The sequence below is a fragment of the Oryzias latipes genome, chromosome 2 (assembly GCF_002234675.1).
Source record: "Oryzias latipes chromosome 2, ASM223467v1".
In the NCBI taxonomy this organism is placed as follows: domain Eukaryota; kingdom Metazoa; phylum Chordata; class Actinopteri; order Beloniformes; family Adrianichthyidae; genus Oryzias; species Oryzias latipes.
Genome location: NC_019860.2, coordinates 17,966,925 through 17,989,868, shown reverse-complemented (window position 1 = coordinate 17,989,868; position 22,944 = coordinate 17,966,925). Strand labels below are relative to the sequence as shown.

The following is a 22,944-nucleotide window of genomic DNA, read 5'->3' as shown; positions in this document are numbered from 1 at the left end:
GTCCGGTAAACAAGCAAAAAAAAAAAAAGAGGACACTGTCTATCTTATTGAGTGCTGCTGGAGTCTGTCGGCTAGAATCTTATCGTGTCCTTCCTGTTTTCACATGGTAGCACTTCATAAAAATAGAATTTGGAAAAGATTCACAAGACCACAAAAATGTTGGCAAAGCAGTTTTCCAATAATCAAGAAGCATTTGAATGTCTTTAATACGTAACATGGAATCCAGTTCTGCTGTTTTATACAGAACCATGCATATCAATGGGTTGTCAACAATGTCTTTTATAGATATTTATATTTGCTGTGCTTAACACAACGGTGAACTCATCGAAAACAGAAGCATGTTTTACTGCAAGACGTTTGATTCACTCTCAAAAGTGCAGTGTGAAAGTGAAACGATGACTTAAATAAACAATAATTTTCCATATTTTTCATGCAACGCTACAGTGATGTCCTACCTTTGGTTTGGTTCTGCTCTTTGTCTCATTTTGTGGAGCACATTGACTGAAGTGAATCACACCAAAGTTCCTTTGCTAGTGAACAGAGACTGTGGTCTCAAGCAGACCGAGGTTTACTTATTAGGTTTTCAGCAAAATTTGTGTGAGCTTTTTCACCTGCCAAGTGAAGCGAACAATCTGTGGATTCAAATTCTTGTGTGGATCAGACCTCTTTAGTTCTTGAGTGGCTACTCCTTAGGTCTAAAAGAGCCCAAAATTGGTTTTAACCAACCTATTTGTCAAGTTTGCATTTCGAATATCTGTAATTAAATTCCTTCACTTTAAAACTCGCGCTCTTCTTTGAACTACCATAAGTCTTCAACTGTTAACGTAATCAACATTCCAACGGATTCTAAAGCGGGGAAAAGGAGCTCTGCACCGTTACGCACAACTGCTTTTCTCTGCATCAGAAGCAGTTGTTTTATGTCAATTGCATACAGTGTAGTGTAATCTGTGTACCTCAAAAAGTTGGTCCTCCTCCTGGTTGAACACAATCATAACCCATAACCTCTTGGGCAGAGCACTACCTCAACAAGCTTCTTCTGATTTTCAGGCTCAGTAGAGATGAACTCCAGCCATCTTGCAATGGTAGATCATATTCTCTACTAAGTATTCACCCACAAAAAAAAGAGGAGTTACTAAAACTACTCGGAATTCAAACTAGAAACTGTTTTTCATATTGAAATCCCCCTTAATATTTGTTTTGGTTTATTCAGTTAAAATTAAGCAAATGCAGATGACTGCTTTAATTTCCTGTTCCTCAAATAGCCAGATTAGATTTTGTACTTCTAGGAAAACCAACCCCTAACTTGTGGGAGTACATGTAAAATATTTCCACTTGAGCAGTTTCGAGGAACAAAAACAAAGGTTGGACTTAATGAAGGAGGCAGAAGTAGAATGGAAGACACAACTGAGTCCAACATGTGTGCAGACTGAGTGTCTTTGTCTCGAATCGCTTTAGTGTTGAAAGTTTTCGTTGGGGCTCCAGCGATGATTGAATATCAAAAACACATTGTGGATTTAGCACGTGCTTTGGAAAATAACATTTTTGTTTTTTTTTTCTTCTAGTGCGACTCCAGCTTTAAAGCACACCGTTTCCACATTTAGATATTTTTCTTATGTGATGGTATTGAAACCGTCAGCTTACTGCAGCGTCTGCCGTCAAGCTACAGCTCGTGATCTGTGCAGAGGAAATGTGTTTCTACAAACAGAAGTGCTGGCTTCACACTTTTGTTCACGTGTTTTATTTTAAATACGTTTTTTGGTTTAACGAAGTCTGGCAAAATAAAATCCAACTATATTCATAAAGCATTTCCTTGACAAATAAAAGTTAAATAAATGGGAACTGCAATGAATACAAAAAATAAATACATTGTAGTTAAAGAAAAATTGCAAATTTAAATTACATTCAAATGCATACATAAAAACACTTCAATTTATTGAGGTTGGTCTTAAGCCTTCTAGAAGTCTGAAGTCTGAAGCAGCAGCTTTCCACCATTATTTGAAACCACCAGGGAACATGATCATAGCTGTGCAATGATGAAAGCTAATCAGGGGTTTCTGGCGGTGCTCTGTTCTCCCACCTCTTTTGCTGTAGAATCTGCATCGTCCTCCTGGAAAACTCAGGAGGGAACAGCAGGCCTATCCGATTGCTCAAATGAAAGAAGGGACGGGTTGATTATAGGCAAACGGCTCACAGGAAGCAGGAGGAAGCTGATATGTAGATGTGAGATTGGGGAATTTTTAGAACACGTTTTTTTATTTTTTGCCTCAAGGACTTTTCTGTAGAACAGCTGTGTGGACCTGACAGTTTCAATTCTATCTAGACTAGCTCCAAACACATGGCAGTTGGTTGAGGAATCCCTTCACGATAAGATTATGCTGCTTTCTACTTACTGGTAGTGGGTTGGGCTACAGACAAATAAAGCTGTGCTTAATTTATTTACTTTTTTTAATCGTGACTCGACATTGTTGCAACAATGTAAGATCGATTTATTTTTAAAGGGCCCTCCGCAATCATCAAACAAGCAGCTGACATAACATGATACTGTCAAAGCTGCTTGGTGCAGTCTCAAAAGTGCAGTGTGAAATCCAAACTATATTAACTTTTTTTTTTTTTTTTTGAGAATTCTGTTCCGTTTGGGTCTACAGGACTCTCCTGGTCTGTTGTCCCTTAAAGCAGCTTTAACGAACCCAATGTATCATTCAACTTTTTTTTACTGCAAATAATGAAAAACAACTTAAAAGTCTTATTAAAGCTGTAGTCACATGCCCCCAGATGGGGGTTGACTTGTACAGATGTGGCGGGCTGTTGGGTTGGAGGGTCGTAGGGAGGAGCGGTTGGTTCAAGGCCTGCAAGTGTGTCTTGCAGTTCCCTTGAGGGTCGTTAAAAATGGAATCCGAAAAGTGTGATGTGAAGTATTTGTAAGGTTAATGTAAGATGCACAGACTTATGACGTTCGCATGACGTGATGCTGTTGTATGGTACCCTTGTGCCACATTCTAGCCATTTGTAAAACAAAAATGTTAAATTGCGTGTGCTTAAATAGCTCCTTACTACCTTCTTAGAAGGCCCAAAGTGCTTCACTGTCCCAGAGTCACACACACATTCACACACCGATGGTGGCTCAGCTGCCCATCTCTGGCACCAACCGATAACCACCTGGTGCAACATGGGGTTCAGTGTCTTGCCAAAGAACACTTCGACAGATGGGTGGGCAGGGCGGAAACCGAACCTTAGACCTTCCGATCAGTAGTTGACCGCTCTACCTCCGCACCACTCTCAGTCACAACTTCCCTTACAGCTAGCTCTGAGTTGTCATTGAACCTGTACTGGGCGCGCAAGCGACACGCATGTTTGACGTGAACCGCACTTATGGCCCACTCGAACAGTCCAAAAGAGGTGGATGGGGAGTCCAAAAAAGGACAAATCTGTATGACACGCCTACATCTCACCTACTTCACCCTAACTATACCCTTGTGTGTTGTAGAAGTGTTTATTATGACCTGTTGCTAGCAGCTTACCCATAGAAAAAAATGTGCATGAACATGTTTGTTCCACGGGCTCAAAGGGCAGTCTATGAACTTGATATTTGGTGCGGGCCACCTATACAGGTTTGCCCATTTTTTGCCTGCAGTCGGGCCCATAAGGGCGGTTGAGACTAAGCCATACTCTAATAGAATGTTTTCATCTGCTGTTCATCTGGAAATCCAGTATTTGAACAGAGTTTAACCACAGGAAGCCTAACATCAACTTGATTCTATCTTCACCTTTTATCATACAAGAAATGCTTCTGCAACTGCTCATTTGTGCTTAAATTTTTTATTACCATTCGAGATTCTCACATCTTGTGCATCAAATAAAGAGTCTAAGCGTATTGATTGAAAGATGTTTGGAACAAAAGCTCATTTTTTTCCACCGTTAAATTGATTTCTACTGTCTGGCTTTGCTTTTAAAAGACTGAATGCACCACACATCACATCCTTCTTTAGGTATCTGGTATAAATGGTCTTAGAATATAAAGCCACTTACTTTGGCTCCACTGAAAATAAAAATGACAGCATTGACGCTTGGCCTTTCCCTGAGAGGTTTTAGAGCCTGAGAATGAAACCAAAGAGAGTGGGACGGATGGTAAAAGGGGAACAAGATACTGACGTATACCAGACGTCCTCTATTCAATTGTCAAATGTCATATTACCTCATGGGGTTTGAGAGGTGAAAGTAAGTAGTATCTCATATACTCTTTCAGATAGTGCTATTTCAGGACTATCCAATGACCAGCATTGGGTTTTGTAGCCGTGACAGTAGACAAACATGTTTTTACCCTTGAAATATTGCATCTCCGTGCCACTTTTCCTGCACATCAGTCGTCTTTTCCTTCATCATTTTAACACAACCCCTGCTCTTATGAGCTGCGTTTATTGAAGAAGGCTGTGCCTTGACTTTTGTTTGCTCTTTTAAACCCCTTCTGGTATTGTAAGAACAGTATTTGAAAAAGGTCTGTTTGCTTCTCTCTTTGCTGCTTTGTCCAGTGCACATAACTGTGTCACCGTCTTAAGATGCAACATTTCCTTGTTAGAAGAAACGGCTTGAGTCATGACCCCAGCTTTACAACTCAACAGCCCAGGATTTGTCGGGAAATCAGGCCGTTACTTCGAGGAAACAAATCTGAGCTGGACCTCGCGGGTGTGATTTTTTTTTTTTTTTGGGGGGGGGTTAAATAGTTCGCTCCGATTAGGAAGGGATTTAGATTTAGCTCTTCTTCAGCAGAAGCTTCTGCTTGATTAAATCTCAGATTTGCCTGGTGGCTCTTGACAGCTTCTTAGCTGCTCATTTGGTGGGTTGGCAGACTTATCAGGGGATGTTTGAAGGATGAAACACCAATCATTTACTCAACAACTACCAAGCTTTCAAAGCTCAAAGAAGTCTTCATCCTTCTTCGTCGTCAAGAAAAAATATTCAGTTTCTCCATTTTCCCTAAAAAACTGTTTCCTCAACTATTGCTGCCCTTGGAAACCCCCTCTGCATCCTCTCTCCGCTCAGTCAGTCTTATTTTAAAGTCTTATTTACTCGAGGAATTGTACCCCTTACAGGTAAAACACCCTTTAGCATGTTTGATTGGATGTATTACTTGTTGACAGCTTTATTAATATTATCGATCGATTGGGGACCAAGTTAAACCTGGTCCCAGTTATTGTTTTCTTTATTGTTGACCAAAAGTCAAGGATGTGGAAACTCTGTTTCAGTTGACACAGCTGCAAAGATCAACTTTGTCACACACCTTAGCAGTCCATATATGCCTGAAGCCTAACAGTTTTATTAGCAAGTATTTGAACTGCTTCCACTAGTAAACACTGGCCTGTGAAGTCCACACATGTGGACACCAGGTCATTAAGAGGTTAAGCTGGATTATTGTAGTCAAGCTATGAGTGAAAATTTAGAAGTAGCCATGGGTTATAGAAAAAAAAAAGGCCCATTTTCTTTCACCTGAAAATGACTGAATCAATGAGAGGAGAGCGGTTGCTTTCTGTATTACTGTTGAGGCTTTGCCTTGTGTTCTTTTTTGCAGCATGGCACCATATTTTTATCTCTTTAACTCAAGCCAAATTGTGTCAGTAAGCTTTAGAGTACAACTCGATCTAACATGAGAGAACAACACTGAAAAGGGGAACTGCAAAAGAGAAGTTCAACCATGTTCAGCTCTGCAGCATTTCTGTCCAAACAAACTGAAGCATGAGGAGGGAGCCTCTCCTCCCTCCACCCACAGAAGCCGGAGCGGCTAATTACTTCATAGCAACACCTCCACAATCTCCTCCACCTTCCTCCTGTTTTCTTCTCCACTTGTTGCTTCCCTCATAGCCTCACTGTAAAGCAGTAAGTTGGTTTAAAGGTTGGTAACCATGACGTCGATGAATAGTGATATCAGAAAAGATTATAGAATCAGAAGAGCGCTGGCATGAAAGCCCAACGTTAATCCGTTTGCAATGATGGGAGCAAAAGGGACGAGTTCAAAGCCGCTCCCTCCCGACTCCAAATGCATGATTTTTTGTTTTTTGTTTTATGGCATTAAGTAAAAACGGGTCAAAAGAGACGTTTCATCTGCTTCTAGACCTGCGTGCGTCATTGTGGGCTAAACTGGTGGCACACTCTTTGTGGTTTTCAGTGTTGCGTCACAACTAAAGGTGATCCGGCCTGGCTGCCCGCCATGCGTTACCACAAAGTAATGGGCATAACGGAAGCCGGGCGACGGGTGGAGATTTCAAATGTGATAAAGCAGCCTTTAAGTTGATTTTGTCCGTCATTACAGTAATGGTAAACGGTCTGTTTGGTATCAGGTCAGAGGAATGTCTAGTGTGTTATTTTCAGTTAACTTCAAGCTTAGCCTACTTTTTGTGGTTTTAGTTGATTATTTTTTGGAGAATTTTTTTGGGAGTGTTGGAGGGTTTTAGATCAGGGCACAGACTGTAGAAAGGTGAAAAGCAATGTCACATTCTACGTGGGTCTCAATCGTGTGCAGTAGGCCTGCACAATATACCGCAAATTTATCGTTATTGCAATTTCAAGCTGTGCAATATGCATATCGCAAAAGACAGCAAATTTGCAATAAATGGTTACCTTAGATGTGGCCAAACAATCTAATGGCAGCTTGAAGTGTTTAATGGATTGGAAGAATCCCTTTCTGCATTTGACCAATCAGATGGACCCCTTCGCGTTGTTAACTAATCGGATGGCGCCCTATTATGTTGCATGTTCGCCTCCTATGTCAACAAGGGTCATTTGTAGTATAATTTTTAAGCTGTTGTAATGGAATGGGAATAATGTTTTTGGTTGTTTTGCTAATTGTTTATATACCGCAAATTATATCGTTATCGCAATATTAATCACTGATATCGCATATCGCGAGTTTTCTTCATATCGTGCAGCCCTAGTGTGCAGCCAGATTGGAAAAAAATAAAAGAAATTTCTAATATTGTTCAGGGGGCCGGACCAAACGGGGCTTTAGTTTGCCCACCCCTGGGTTAGATTTACAGTGGTAAAACGGCACCAATTTAAAAAGAAACAGCATGAAATATGCAATGTTTTATTTTTTTGCTGTTTGATTGTTGCCTCATTTTATGAGTTTTCACCACATAGAGGAAATGCTAACCAAGATAAACAACAGAGACCTGAACTGCACAGCTGAGTGCAAATAAGGACAGAGAAATTCCTCAGTTAATTTAGAGTCTAAAGTTTTAAATTGGAATGGGTTCATTTTTAGATTTTTTTTTTAAATCAAGAAAAACAACACAAAGTCATTTAACTGAATAGTTGGGACTTTTACTGCTACAAATTTGTTTTTTTATATTAAATATTAACAAAATCCCGTTCGCAGAGTGTTTTTTGTTAACCCTTTAACACAGGAGCTTGCACGCAATTAACATAACGTAATTTTGAAGCTGAGAAATCCGCTTTGTGCGTAAATAGCAACAGCAGTGAAGTGTTTACTTAATCAACATAAACCAGCTAGCGGTGTCAGAATCCGTTGGAACTACATCAACTCAGTAAATGGTTAAAGTGTTGCAGTAGTTCATAGAATGTGTTATTTAGCCAGCACTGGTGACAGCTTGGGTGTTAAAGTAGTGACAAAATGTCAACTGCTTTTTATTTGGTTTGTTTTTTTTACCCAAAACTTCAGTCTAAAAGAGATGCTGCTGAATTTTTTTGATGGAAACATTTTTGAAAGTTAGCAAAAACTCCCAGTTCTGCTAAAATAAGAGAGTGTTTTAATTGAGATCTGCGGCTTTCAAGCATAGGTCTACGCTAAACACAGCAATGTGTTAAAAAAAATGGCGGTAGCTGTCAGCTACAATATATTAGAGTCACTGGTCAACGCCCATATGAAATGAGAAACTTCTGACTTCTGTTCTCTTTCACAAACTTTATTTCTCTCTTGGATCGTGCATTTTTAATGAGCGCACCTTCATTGTTCTGCAGTAATGATACAAAAAGTTCCTGAAAGGTTTGCACACCGCCTCAGTCTCATCGATCGTCTCTGTTGTTTCTCTGTGTTCTCGCAGACCTCCTCACCGGCGCCCAGGAGAGGTGTGAGCTGCCTCCTTTGGACGGTTTCCCGCACTGCGAGAGCAAGCTCAAGGTGAAGTTTTTTTTTTTTGTATTTTAAGCCTGTTTGTCTTTCTCCTGACTCAGTTGTTGGAAATCCAGCCAACAACAGGAAATGAGCAGGAAAAAGCATCAGAACTTCATTCTGTTTTATTTTATTTTATTTTAGGGATTTTAATGCCTAAATTTGAAAGAGACTTAAAAACTCAGAGCAACAAAGTTTGCCCTTGATTACACTTACTCCATTTAAATATGCAAAATGAGTTTAGTAAAAAATTAAAAAAGGCTGTTTTCGAATGCAGCTCCTCCAAAAACACATAAAACAAGGTTTTGTTTTGAGAAATAACATTTTATTATGAACATTTGACAAAGAGAAAATTCTTTTACGAGCATTTTAGCTTCTTAGTTTCGGTCTATCAATGTTTGTGTATACCCTAATAAAGCTTTATGAAAAACAGAAGATCTATGTTAGGATTATACGCACTGAAAAAGTGTCCAATTAAATCCAATTTATTGTCCAATTGAGTCTGCAGGAGTTTAAATGAACCCAAGAGGATTTCTACAAGTTCAGTTCATTTTTTAAACTTTTGTAGGACTTCCATAAAGGCTAATAAACTTTAACTTTTATAGACATAAACCACTTTACAGACATGAAGCTAAACTTTCAGTCACATATAACCTGTTAATCCTTAAGCAGCGAAACACATGTTGGACTGTGTTTTTGTGGGGCTGCTCCACCAGATGCAGACGGTCGATCTATGCAGTTCAAACATGAAAAAAAGCAAACTTATGCAGTTAAACATCTGACAAATCCATCATTTTCGTTCAATAGACCAATACAGTCGTGGTGCGTTCACTGCCGAGACATCTTCCCCCAGTCTTCCTTTCATGTCTGCGAGCTCGTAGTGCTGCTCCCTCCGGTTATTGTAAGACGGCGTGATGCTCTCAAGCCTCTGACTTAAAGCAAAGTAGAGGAAACAAAACTGAAACAATGCCTTTGATGTCTTTCTTCTTTTTGTTTATTTTACAACATTCAGTACGGACGGACATTCGTGTGTTTTAGAAGACATTTCCTTATTTACCCATGTGAGGTGTAAATTAAATGGATTAATTGGATGTCATTTTATAATCAAACTACTCTCTCTTCCGCCTTAACATTCTGAACAATGTGAAATAGTTTTCAACTCATTGCTTCATGTCAGAGACATGCATACTATTTTTTAACATTGAAAATGAAGCCAGAAATTGGACGGACAAACTGACTGAAATTTACTCCGTCCACCTTAACTTTCAAGTAAGGGTTAATGGCCGACGAAGTGTGCGTTATTACTTTTTAACGCACACCGTGCGACGCAAAGCCATGGAATACCATGGTCACTTACAAAAGCAATACATATTAAAGAGTTCTTAGTCTTTAATTCTTGTTTTTTTTTCTGATTTGGATCGCTTTTCTCACAATTAGTGGACTATTTGTTACGTGATGCGGCGCTATGCAGTGTTACGAAACATTTAAGCTTGGTGACTGGAACTTCTTTTTTCACCGTGCAGTTATCAGGTTTTAATGCACACCCAGCAGCCAATCAGAATCGAGTATTCCCCCAGACCATGGTATAAAAAGGAGTAAACCACCCATTGGTCCACCCAGCTGCCAATCAAATGAAACCAGCTCCCTTAATCATTTTGTAAAAAAGACATTTATTTTTCAGAGTAATCGTCAATAAAAAATGAAATGGAACTCCTGAAACACTCCCCGGTACCCCTTTACCAACCTTAAATTAATTTACAGGGCTCGACATAGCCATTTGTCCGCTGGCCCGGTCCTGTTTTTCGAGCAGTGCGGACCACAAGACTTTACTTTTCACTTGTCCGCTCGGGCCACTAAAATATCTAACGGTTTATATATTCTTCACCTTTTTCAATAAAGTAAATTTTGCGAAAACGTGTAGATTTACCTCGTCTTCATAATTTAGTTTTTCTGCTAGTCCTGTGTTCAGACTTCAAGGGTTTCTATGGGAAACCTTTGATCACTTCTCCTTCTCTCCCGCCTGAGCGCGCGCGGCTTTCACTGCCGAGCACCACGCGGCACGCGCTCACTACTTTTTTTTTTTCAAACTTTATTGAATGTAACAATTCAATACAAAACAATGTTAAACAGCAACAACGAAGGCACAAGCCAGTGGGTTATTACAACATTTGATTATAAATCCGACACCGTCACTGAAGAGAGACTGAAGCATGTCAGAGATGTGGAAGACATGGCAGGAATAGATAGGAATATGTTAGATGGAGTAATGGGTGGAATTAGTACTATGGACAGCAAGATATTTAATGAATGCATTGAAGATGAAACTGTATGCACTAAGCTTTAAGTTGAATGTCAAAGAATCAAAGGCAACTCCAAATACCTGAATCTCAGACTCAAATGCAGTAGAATGTTAAACTACTTAATTTTGTTTTTCTTTACAACACTGTAAGCAGTAAGTATTTCTAGTTAGCTGAATGATCTCAGTTAGACCTGCACAATATGAGGAAAACTCGCAATATGCCATATCAGAGATTAAAATTGCGATAACGATATAATTTGTGGTATATAAACAAACAGCAAAATAACCAAATAACCATTCCCAGTTTAAAAATTATACTCCAAATGACCCACGTTGACATAGGTTACAAACATCTAACATAATAGGGCTCCATCTGATTGGTCAACAATGTGAAGGCGTCCATCCGATTGGTCAAATGCATTAAGGGATTTATTTGATTCGTTAAATGGTTCAAGCTGCCATTAGATTGTTTTAACACATTTAAGGTTTATGATTTATTGCGATATTTGCCGTTAGAAGCACCATGAAAACTTCTGAACTAGTGTTACCTACTACACTGCAGTGCTCTCTTCAAAACATCTGAAACAGACTAGAGCAGATTTAAGTTTGATATGGTCTATTTTCAGTCATTGAAAAGTGTAGAAATAAGTGATGTCACCAGAATGCACCAAATTGCACCATATTAAAAGTTTCCGGGGGGGCATGCCCTCGGACCCCCCTAAAGTTGCAAGCACCTGCGGAGCGGCGGGGCCCGCTATGCGCGGTGTCGGGCCAGTAACTTTCAGGCAGGGCCAGTAAGTTTCAAAAACTACTGGCCCTGTGGGCCAGTGCAAATTTCTGGGCTATGTCAACCCCTGATTTATAGTCACAGTTTGAACCAATCTTTATTTATATTGCACTTTTTGTACATAATGTTATACACAGACTTGTATACAAAAAATAAACAACATAAAAAAGCACAACATTTTAAAAATCACACTCTCACACTGCCCCAACTTTAAGCGATGCAGATAAACACATAAACCCTGGGGAACAGTTATCCCATAATGCATTGCAAAGCAAGATGCTCAGTTGATACTACAAATGCCTCTCACCGATAGATTGATTGATTGATAGATGTCAGAACCTGACTTCCTGTTGAATAGCTTATATTGTCGCACATCAGTGGCCTAACCCTTTAACACCAGCGATATTGCCGGTGAGATAAAAAGAAAAAAAACACACGCCTTTCAAGCTACTGTAAGTCTTTTACTGTTTACACAGAGAAACGTGGCTACCCTCTACGAATGCAAAGTGTTGCATACCTGCACAAATTTGCTTTTCTATTTGGGAGAATCAGCTGGTTTACGTTAATTGTGTAAACACTAAACCACTGTAAAGTGTTGCACATCAGTGCTAAGCTGCAGAATCCGTTAAATTACATTAACTGTGTAAACAGCCGACGAGTTATGATAACTCAAAGAGCATTAACACTAGAGCTAAAGCTCCGGTGTTAAAAGGGTTAATCTGGCTCAGGTTAATAGACTCTTGTGTGTTTTTTTCATTGGATCAGGTGAGTAACTCATCAGTTTGAACCAATTCTGTCACACTTGATCTAAATCACTCAAGCTTTGCTGCCCTGTGTTTGGTTTTTATAAAGCCCAGTCAGTGTTGGGCCACGCAAGTCTGTATTCTTGAGAATCAATAGTGTAGAAGCAGGAGTGGTTCAAATCAATGACTGTTCGTGAAAATGGACAATATGTTCCGATGATTCAAAGATTTTCTTTTTGTGAAGCTAATTCAACCCTTTTTGAACTCTGTAACCGTCAACAACAACAACAAACCATAATAGTTTATGGAATATTTACAAAATGGCAGAACCCCCCCCAGAGAATAGATCAGTCCGTACAAACTGCCCCTCTGCTGATGGAAGTGTATATCAAGAATTTTTGTACCTTTTTTTTATTAAGTTGATTTTAAAGAAAAAACGTGAGCAGTATGGGTAAGCATGTTTCCTCTCCCTCCTCTTCCTCAGTGGATGAAGGAGATGTGGCGTTCAGATGCCTGCTATTCCAACTACGGCGTGGACGGGTCCACCTGCTCCTTCTTCATTTACCTCAGCGAGGTGAGTTCACTGACTGCTTTCAGGCTTCTGTTTTTTTAAACTCAAATAAATCAAAATCAATGTGCTGTGTGCTGATATGATATAACTAAACAATATTTAGGAGAATACAGCAACAATTCAACGCATAAGTTGTTGTAAAATGGGAAAAAATGAAAAGACTATAATACCTCTGAGGAAGAGGAGCAACTTCCTGTATGATGACAAGAAAACCTGTAAGAACATAAAAAGGAAACTGTGAAAGTAAGAGCAAAGCGGAAAAAAGTGAATGGGATTTCATTTCTTTAAAAATGCAAATTAAAGTGCTTCAGAGCAGACGGGAGTGTGATGAGTCGACAAGAAAGGCTTCTTGAGCAGATGTGGGTCTTTTCTTTTTTTTTTTTTTTTGCTACAAGCGAAGATATGAAGTGACTTTTCTAGCCGTCCTCAGTTTCTACATTTGCCAGGAACAAGGAGAAAAGAGGGAACCAGTTATTATTAATGAGGCATGTAAGCACTCATGTTCCTTCAAGGATGCTTTCAGCCCTCCCGCCTGAGCGCTGGAAAATAGAAAATAAAGATCATTTCAGATGAAAGCCAAATTAGGCAGTTGACTGGAGGACATGGATATGGAAGTGTTTAAGCAAATTGCTCACATTTAACTCCTTTTTTAAATGTTACTTTCTGTACACAAGGTTCTTAAATATTTAAGCATCACTTTTTAAATTATTGTCAAATATTTCACATACTTTTCAACGAATTTGGCATCTCTTAATCATTAAATATTCATTTTAAATTTTATTTTTATTTTTAAATGATTTTCTAATCCAGTGGTCCCCAACATTTTCAACGCCACGGACTGGTGTGACGTTACACAAAACTGTCACGGACCGGTCTTATAAAAGTAAGCGAATGATTATTGTAGCAAAACTACGATGAATGAAGAACAGAGACGTGACAAGATGAACTCTGTGCTTTTATTTTGACACGCATAACATTATACACCGCACAGGTGTCATCATCCACTCCCCTTTCCACACTCATGGTGCCATAAAGCAGTACTGTATATTAAATATAGATTTATTTTTTTGGAAGTCGAAGGCTCCTTTTCTGTCGCCTTTCTGGGCGTTTTCCCCTTGGCAAAGAAACATTCCAAAGACATTTGTTTTTTACTCATTTTACTAGCTCCTGGGTTTTATTTTAGCAGTAACCTATCACGTGACCGAGAAGAGCGCCTTGGCCTGCATCAACAGTGACATAGACAGATGTAACAGAGAATGGGGCAATTTTTCAAAGTAAAACATCTTTCAGATTCCGAAATAAATAAAACGGAAGTGACGTAAGTTTTTTATTCTTTCTGTGCGGCCCGGTAACAAATGACCGGGGGTTGGGGACCGCTGTTCTAATCCATCCTAACCCAAGTATCAGTTCTTGGTAGCGGTCCAGTTCATGTTGATTAGATTCACTTTTGAAACAAAAAACACCAAATTATGATTTAGATGATTTGATAGATTTTTTTTCTGAGCCTGACTTGATGTGAGAAGATAGAAGTTCTCTTGATTTGTGCCATCTTGTGGGGTCCAGATGACCCCACCCTTACATTGACGTGTTATCCCTCCCATGACAAAGGCGGACAGGATTTCATGTCTGCCCTGGACACCAGTAAAGATCAAAAACCATTTAAAAAAAAGTTCACCGTACTGTCTTGTGGGGTCCAAATGACCCCACTCCCAACGTTCACGTGCCTTGGATGAAAACCCATCCAAAGTCCAGTCATTTCAGACAAAAGCAACAATATTGGACTGCAGAAGAGGAGGGGGAGACGCGTTTCTCTGAGCCAGAATTAGTTAAACCAATCTTCTCCAACCTTTTTCAGGCCACAGGCTTGTTTAATATCAGACAATATTTTCTTGCTCCGCCATGTACAAACGTCTGATTTTTTTCTTTCTTTTAAGCTTCCAGTTTCTCTTAACTTTTGAGGGTCATGTTTCTCTTCATCCTCTGTAAAGTAACTGCATCTGCTTTAAACTCTATTTGTACACTAGATTTAGTGTGGAAACCCTTAAAATGTTTTCTCTTAACCCATAATTGTCCAAGTGGAAACTAAAAAAATCAGTCGCCAAATTCAACCTGGTCTGACTTTTAAGGTGCAATGCATAAAGAAAAGCTTCACTAAAACTGTGATTTTCTAAATATAATCAGAGATGTGAATGCACCACTTGAGCAACTTTATTAGCAGCATCCTCGTAACATTACACGACCGGTTGCTGAATATTATGCATTAATATTATGGTGTGTGGAAACAACTGTCTCAATAAATCCATATTTATAGTGAAGACTCCTGGTTTTTCTCTGTTAAATGCATGTGTTTTTTTTATTTTGAAGTATTCCAAATATGCAGCTGCTTTAAAAAAAAGTAGATGTGTTTTTGGCATGGGACTGAGCAACTTGACATGCATCTAGAATGATTCGGATGCGATGAAGAGAATCCAGTAGTTTCCAAACTTGAAGTATTGCCTCAAATAGAAAAGGAGTCTGTACAAATATACCCCTCATGTGTCCAAAGAATCTTAGCCACCTATTGGGATAGTAAAATCTGTCCAACACAAGAGCCCTTCAGTTCTTGTTTGCTCAGCTGCTGGACAGGAGAAGTTTGGGGGACATAAGTAAATGAATACATAAACAAATGATTGTGATGATGCTAACGCAAAACTTGAGTCTATTAATTAGTCTGTATGTTAAACAGATTTACAAACGTTGACCTTTTTAGGAAAACAATAAGCCACTATGTTTTGCTAGATTGACACTTTTCTTATTTCAACATCTGCTGTTTTCCTGCTGGAGTTCTTTCTTTTTTTTTGTTTCATTAAAAGCAAATATTTTCAGTAAAAGTAAGATTTTTATTGTGCAGGAATGGAAAAAGGTCGGAAACCTGCTGTAAATATTTTATCTGAGCTGAAAGCGTTGGCTAGGAAGCAAAGCAAGGTAACCCATTAGGCTGAGAAACCTCCTCTCTGTTCACGGAGAAGAGAAGAGAAAAGGGAGAGCTCTGGACGTTTGATTATTTTGTTGCCATGACGATATGCATTGGTGTTCCGTTTGCGTTGGTTTCCATTTGAATATATTTGCGATAGTGAAGCTCCTCATGCAAAACCAATGAGTTGAACTCCATGTTAGTCATATTGAGGAAGATAAGGGAAGCCACGATGGAGGCCACACCTCAACGGTTCTAACCTCTTGATTTCACAGCAAAGCCTTCTGCTCTGAGGTGTCAAGTGTTAAGAAGAGGGCTCTTTGAGGAAGAACTTCAAATGCCATTAGCACAGAGTGGATGATTTCCCCTACCCTGAGGCAGTTCACGTCCTTTTACAGTTTTGTTGTTCAACAGTGAGGTTATGCAAACTAGAGGGTTCTCAAACAGTCCAGCGGTTATTCTGCGTTTTCTGCAGACATCAGAAGCGGCGTTCTGTTACTTTGTGGTCATGCAGAGACTCCAGCAGCTGCAGTTTTATACTCTGAGACCGACAAAAGAACCACTGACTTGCATTTTAAAACTAAGTCAAATTTAAATATTTCAATGTTTGTGCTCTGAAGTTTATAGTTTTGTTTTGTTTGTTTTTTTAGGTGGAGAACTGGTGTCCTCGGCTCCTTTGGAGGACCAAAATCCTGGCCGATGAAGCTGACCAAAGAGGGCAGGTGAGAAACGCATCAGTGACCAGAGGCTGTGTAAGCTTTGCAGGGGAGACTCAGCAGCCATTATTGAGTGTTTTGTTTTTGTTTTTTTTTTGTGGAGGGGGGGGGTTCTTTTGAAGCAAAAATACATCCTCCCACAGCAGAGCTGGAATGACGGGAGTTTCGGGCAAAATCTGGAATAATGGTTTCTCCCTCTCCCTGCCAATGCAGCAGATCTCTGTGGGAGCTTTTTCTCTGCGTCGTCCAGAGTCAGAGCGGCGTGAAAAACCTTCCCCTCTGCTGCTGATGAATCAATACCCGGCACTTTTCATATATCTTTTTTTGGGGGGAGGGGGGATATCTCGAAAGCACTGAGCCCTCTGTTGTGGAGATTGAAGTACTTTTTCCTGACCTCATGTCCTCCATAAAGCTTGTCTCAGCCGCCCAAGCAGCTGGTAATGACGGGGTTCTGTCCTCTCATTGTCTTTGTATCATAAACTATATCTCGCCTCAAAAGTCCTACAACTCAAAGTCTTCCTAAATTGTGTTCAGGCTCAGCCTTCCAACTGACATTGACTTAGAAAGCCTCTAGTACTTATTTAGATCTCATTTATTCTAGGCATTTATGTGGCTTCTCTGTCACATGTCTCCTTTATTTTTCTCAGCTTTTATTGAAGCCCCTCCTTGAAAAGGTGCGACTCCTGCATCGTCTTCTTTTACACTTTGTCCATTATTACAACAGATTCAACTCTTTATAAACATTTCTTTTTCACAGAAAATTAGAAAAAATGTTAAACTGTTTAAAAACTGTTTAGAAATCTCGCTCTTGGTTTCCTTCTAACCAGCCTCTGTACTCTAGACTTTTCGTTGTTTTTTTTTTTATAAATAAAGTTTCAATGAATTTTTTTTTGATGTCATCATAGAACCATTATGTACTGCAGTTGGTAACTTGGCCCCTCTCACACCCCTTTAACTTACAGAACCTGCAGATGTAAAGATATCTAGATTTCTAGATTTCAAATCAACATTTACATGAAATGAAATACAAGTCTGAAATAACGCCTGATATAATTTGTTGGTTCCTCTCAAGCTATATTTTTTTACAGCATTTCTGTTTTGAAATATAATTTGAATTTTGGTTGGCAGAGAATTTATTAATGTTTTATACATGATTTGGGCAGTTTTAAAATCTACTAATTCCTGTAATCTTAAATTAATGTATTAAGAAAAAGTGGATTGGTGTGCTCATTATATAGAGTCAGGACCATAAATATTTGGACAGAGACACATTCTTTCTAATTTACTTTCTGTTCATTACCACAGTGAATTTTAAATTAAACGACTCAGATGCCATTGAAGTGCAGACTTTCAGCTTTTATTCCATGGGTTGAACAAAAAGATTGCATAAAAATGTAAAAAACTAAAGCATTTTTTAAACACAATCCCTTCATTTCATGGGCTCGTAAGTAGTTGGACCATTGAAATAACTGAAAACAAAATGGTCGTTACTAATATTTGGTTGAAAACCCCCTTTGTTCAAAAATGCTTTAATTCTTTTACATTTTTATGCAAACTTTTTGTTCAACCCATGGAATAAAAGCTGAAAGTCTGCACTTCAATGGCATCTGACTTGTTTTATTTAAAATTCACCGTGGTAATGGACATAAACTAAATTAGAAAAAATGTGTCTCTGTCCAAACATTTATGGTCCTGACTGTATCTGATGTCATGTTTTTAGATGAAGTTATGCAAAAGAGGATGACTTCATTTGGGGCCACATGCTCATTTCTTCTGAATATTTCCACAACTTTAGTTGAACTTGCTTCTGATGATTCATGATTCCAAAAAAAACCCCAGCAAAGGGTATTTTTAGTATATTTTTTAAATTTGTATGTTTTGTTCAAAATTACTGCTGCTTACGTCACCTACTTTTTCTATGGTTCACTTTTGGAATAAACCACATTAGGATTCATTTAAAAGGAAAACAAGCCTGCAATTATCCGGTGGGGAAACGGTAGTTTATTTCCGTTGTTCTCATTGTCTTAGAGACGAAAGCAGACCCCTCCACCTATGTGGACCAAACAGCTCAATGTAAAACAGAGCAAGACTCAGCAGAAGATGTACAGATTAGCAAATGCACAACAGTTGACCTCAAATGGATTCTAAGAACTTTTTTTTCTTTACTTAAGTAGTGGTTCTTTCTTCACTAATGGTCTATGGAAGCAAATCTCTTTAATTAAATGTACTGGCATTAGGGCTGGGTGGTATGACGATGCATATCCTCCGGATGAAAGGAAATGTATACCGTTTTATATGAAGCATTGTCGTTTACAACACTGCCTTATGTCAAAATGTGCCTGACATGGCAACACACACAACGGAGAACGGTAAAAAAGGTTTTTTAGTCCCAAATAAATCCTAAGCAAACCAATAAAACCCAAATTGATGTCGTTAGGACATCTGACCCATATGGACCCAACAACAGGGATTGGTAGAGTATGGCAGCTCCTGTTTCCAACAAAAGCAGTGTTGAATGACGGCATAATCGCTCATCAAATAGTCCAGTCACATTCTGTCACTGTTACAAAGATGGCTACAAGTTAAACGGCTTTTTAACGGCTTATGCTAAACTGGCCAACACTTGTCTTGCTTGGAAGAACGTTGTAAATATAAAAATATCAAGTTTCTACTACCATTTCCATTGTATATAAACTACTCACTAATTGAATTTACAATACCAAATTGCTACGTTGCATTCATTGGGATGTGAACTTTGGTCGTATCACCCAGCACTAACTGATGAAACGTGATGGCGAGATCTGCTGAATCTGTCTCTAGGCGGAGATCCGGACCAGCTTTGAGAGCCTCTACCGCTCCATGTCGCAGCGGGAGGAGTTCCGCTGGATGATGCTGAGGATCAAACGCATGGCCGAGCCGTGGGTGAGCGCCATCCGCTCTCTGGCTTCCAAGCAGAACCTGGCTAAACGGCGGCGAAAGAAGGTGAGCTGAAGAAGAGAGACAGTTCTTACTTGAGGATGTTTTTGATATTTCTAAACAAGCAGCAAGTCTGAGCGAGCAGCTGGAGGGAGCAGTGGATTCCACAGATCTCCCACGAGCCCTTTAGCAGTCGGGTTCAAATTATACTGGACTTCTAAATTCCAACACACAAACACACATCTATGTACTTCTTACCCATCTGATGGTGGGAATAGACAGACATGGATATTCCATTGTGTCGTGAGCTGGTTTCTGCCGCCAGCCCTGAATTATGTAGCATCCACTTGTGAACAATTCGCCGTATTCTCCGGCGCTGCTGCAATTTTTTATTTTTTTTAACCACCAATAAGGGTTTTCGGAAACTTTTTTTCATTTTGTGCTTCCTCTGTTATAGATCGTACCCCTAAACTTTTCGTTTCTGAAATCAAATTTCTTGAAAGTTTCTGAGCTTCCTCCTGATTTCATCAGGTAATCTATTTAAAATATGAATCAGCTTATATTAAAAGTTAATGAGACATTTCTGCAACAAAGGCTGGCTGAGTTAAAAAAAAAAAAAAAAAAGTCAATTGTACAGTAGCCACTTCAAACAAAGCCCTCCATTACTGCTTCCCCCTGCTGTGGAACAACCTGTTCCCCTCAGCAGTTGAAACCACTCTGGGAGTTCTTCATATTTTACTTGACTTTTTCTCTGCGTGAGAGCTGTTCACCTGACAACCTGCAGAGGTAAAGTAGAGCTGATTTTACAGGAAGAAGCCTACTTTTTTTCACATTCTGCTGGGAAAATCTTTTCAGGTGGAAAATTGTTACAGGAAAAGAAGTTTTTGAGCTCTAGGTTCTTTGACGTGAGGGTCTGACATGTCTGCGTTTATCCTCCGTCAGATCCTGGTTCACTTGGGTCTGCTCACCAAAGAGTCTGGCTTCAAGATTGCAGAGAACGCTTTCAGCGGAGGTCCGTTGGGAGAGCTGGTGCAGTGGAGCGACCTCATCACCACGCTGTACCTGCTGGGTCACGACGTTCGCATCTCCGCATCGCTGGCTGAGCTCAAAGAGTCAGTAACGATAATGTTTTTGGACCATATTCCTCAGAAAATAAGTGAATTCACAAAATGCTTTTCCTGCCCACAGAAACAGTGAAATATATCCTTTTTGGATCTCAATTAAATGTAAAATACTTCAATGGTGCAGTGCAATAAAGATCTACACCTTAGCTAATTGGTTAAAATATGTCTAAGCCACTAACCAGTCTGAAACTTTTGGGATTGTTGTCTTCTCATGTGTAGCTCAACTTAAATCAACCACATTAGGGTTTGAAATACGACAACTGCTGTTGTGTTTTTTAATACTTTAACAACTTTGTGACGTTCAGACCTTGGCGTATCTGAGACATAAAGAAGGATACAAGGTTTCAATTTTAGGAACACAAATATCTGGCTATCATCAGACCTGACAGGGAATAGAAATGCTTTGCTTTCAAGGAATGGAATGCAGAGGACAGTGGAAGACAGAGAAGACCTGAAATTCAGCCTTGTGGAACTCCATGTAGATAAAAACCTCTCAAGCTTACAGCCTTATCTCACTTTTCTAGAGCTTCTTATCTAGATTCAGAAACAAAAACCTTTAATTATTTTTCCTGTATCAATATTAGAGCCATCCCTTTAAAGAACGGAATAAAGAGAAAAGATAAAGACTGAGAGAAGTCCTTAAATTGAGCCTTGTGGAACTCCTACATGGAGAATACTGGCACTAAAAATCATAGTTAGATTAGATCTTTATTTAGAAACAAATACAAAAAAAAATTTCTGGCTTGACATTTAACCAACGGTCTCTTTTTAGAATCTGTTCTTTAAAAATATGCTTAATGTATAATGTTTTATGTAGTTTATTCATATTTTGTATCGAGTTTAAAATGAATTCTGTTAGATTTAAGTTTCCTAAAGGTCATTTTACCATAGTGGCATAAATGTAGCTATCATCACTACTAGATTTGAGATGGTCTTTATATGAATGTACCTTTAAGAAGTCTTATGTTTTCTCCACAGGATTATGCGTAAAGTTATGGGGAACAAATCCAGCTGCCCCACTCAAGGGGATAGAGTGGTGGAGCTAATCTACATCGACATTGTGGGCCTCACCCAGTTCAAGAAGACTTTGGGACCTTCCTGGGTCCACTACCAGTACGTATATTTTTGTACCTGCTGTTACCCGGGGTTGCTTGTTTGATGTTTGCTTGGCGCTTGTCGCAACAAAGAGTCTATTCTCCGCTCATACGGTAACACAGTTTCACACAAGACCCTTGGGGGATCATTGTCCGCTCTCACGTTTCCCCTTTGAGGACCGTGGATTAGGCAGATCCAGTTTGTCTGGAACAGTTTGGCCTCAGCTCTGGCTCAAAGGAAAAGCAAGGAACAATAAGTCTGAGCGGCTCTTCCTGCTCGTCACCAGTTTCTGGTAGTCTGCAAGGACACACCTTCAATAGCATTTGCTGCCCCTTCTTTCAGATGGTCTCTTCTGCTTTTATGAAGCATTTATGTCTGTTTTCTTCAAGCCACAAGCTTTTTGTGCTCTTTGAAAGCACTCAAAGACATTTCTCTTCCCTCACAAAGTTTAATCTAATCAGGTCCCTACTTCCCGTTTACATTACTCTCTGTGAAGACACTTACAGTTAAGGCAGTCACATTTATTGTTTTTTGTGACCTCAAATCTTTGCTCCTGGCGAGGTATTTACAAGCTGACCCCAATCGTTTGCATGTCAGAGTCTAGATTCTTTGTTCTGAGCATTTTTTTCCCCCTCTGATTCACATTCAAGTCAAACCCGTTTGTTATGGTGTGTTAATAATACCACAGACTTCTGGCTGTATGTCAAAACTGTTCTTTGCTATTCATGTTCCTCCAGACACTGGAATACCATTGGAATACTGGATTACTCTTGTTGCCTAGAGCTTCAGTCTTATTTTATGTTAGTATTCAGAGTCAAAATGGTCCACAACCTGTGAATTCCTACTGAGATTTCAGCTTAGTACACGTTGGTATAAAAACAGAAAGTTGTTATTTTTGGTCAAAGAAAATGACGGCCAACTTGTCGGCTCAGATAACAGTATAAACTTCCTTGTTCTTGTCCTTCCTGTATTATGGGAAAAGGTGTGCCCTTGACAACACATTCTAAAAATAACATTTGGTTGAATCATATGTGAGTGAGACAATGAGGTCGTTGTCCCAACAAGATAGGCATTAACATCCAAAAGGCTTTGCAAAACACAAAGCCAGCCTAGATTTTTTTTTAAACTGTTATTTGAATATGGTCATTTAGTGATATTTTAAAGTCTTGATCTTTAATAAAAGTATGTGGTCTCACATTGACTTTTTGAAACGTTTGACAGATTTTGTGTTACCCACTTTGACGTGGTAGGGGTGTAGACTTCCAAGAAACTCACTCCTGATTGATGAGCGTGGTTTCCGTAGAAACGTTGACTCCGACCAATCATCCGCTACTGACGACGCTTGGCTCCAACATGTAGAGCGGGAAAAAAAGGCGACTGAATTGATGTTGGTTTGTTGGAGCCAGAAGTAAACAATTTTTCTACGGATGATGTCACACTTGCTTGGTCCAGTTCTCTTGTTCAGTCATTGTCTCCAACACGGCGACGTCTGTATCGTGAATAAATTGCAACTAAATTGATTTCATTTGGTTTGAGTTGAAAGTAAGCCATTTTCTGTGGGTGACGTCACATTAGTTCTCACACAATGATGTCAATGATCTGAACAAAGGTGCGACATCCG

General features: G+C 39.3%; 1 protein-coding gene across 1 annotated transcript in view; it reads left to right on the top strand.

The window, feature by feature from the left end:
- mgat5 (mannosyl (alpha-1,6-)-glycoprotein beta-1,6-N-acetyl-glucosaminyltransferase) overlaps positions 1 to 22,944 on the top strand; it is an 83,986-nt gene that overhangs the window by 31,248 nt on the left and 29,794 nt on the right. Inside the window, exons 4-9 of the mRNA XM_004066574.4 lie at positions 8,052 to 8,128; positions 12,433 to 12,522; positions 16,123 to 16,194; positions 19,009 to 19,170; positions 20,047 to 20,216; positions 21,207 to 21,341. Coding sequence (XP_004066622.1) covers positions 8,052 to 8,128; positions 12,433 to 12,522; positions 16,123 to 16,194; positions 19,009 to 19,170; positions 20,047 to 20,216; positions 21,207 to 21,341 — 706 coding nt within the window. The remainder of the gene's footprint in view (positions 1 to 8,051; positions 8,129 to 12,432; positions 12,523 to 16,122; positions 16,195 to 19,008; positions 19,171 to 20,046; positions 20,217 to 21,206; positions 21,342 to 22,944) is intronic.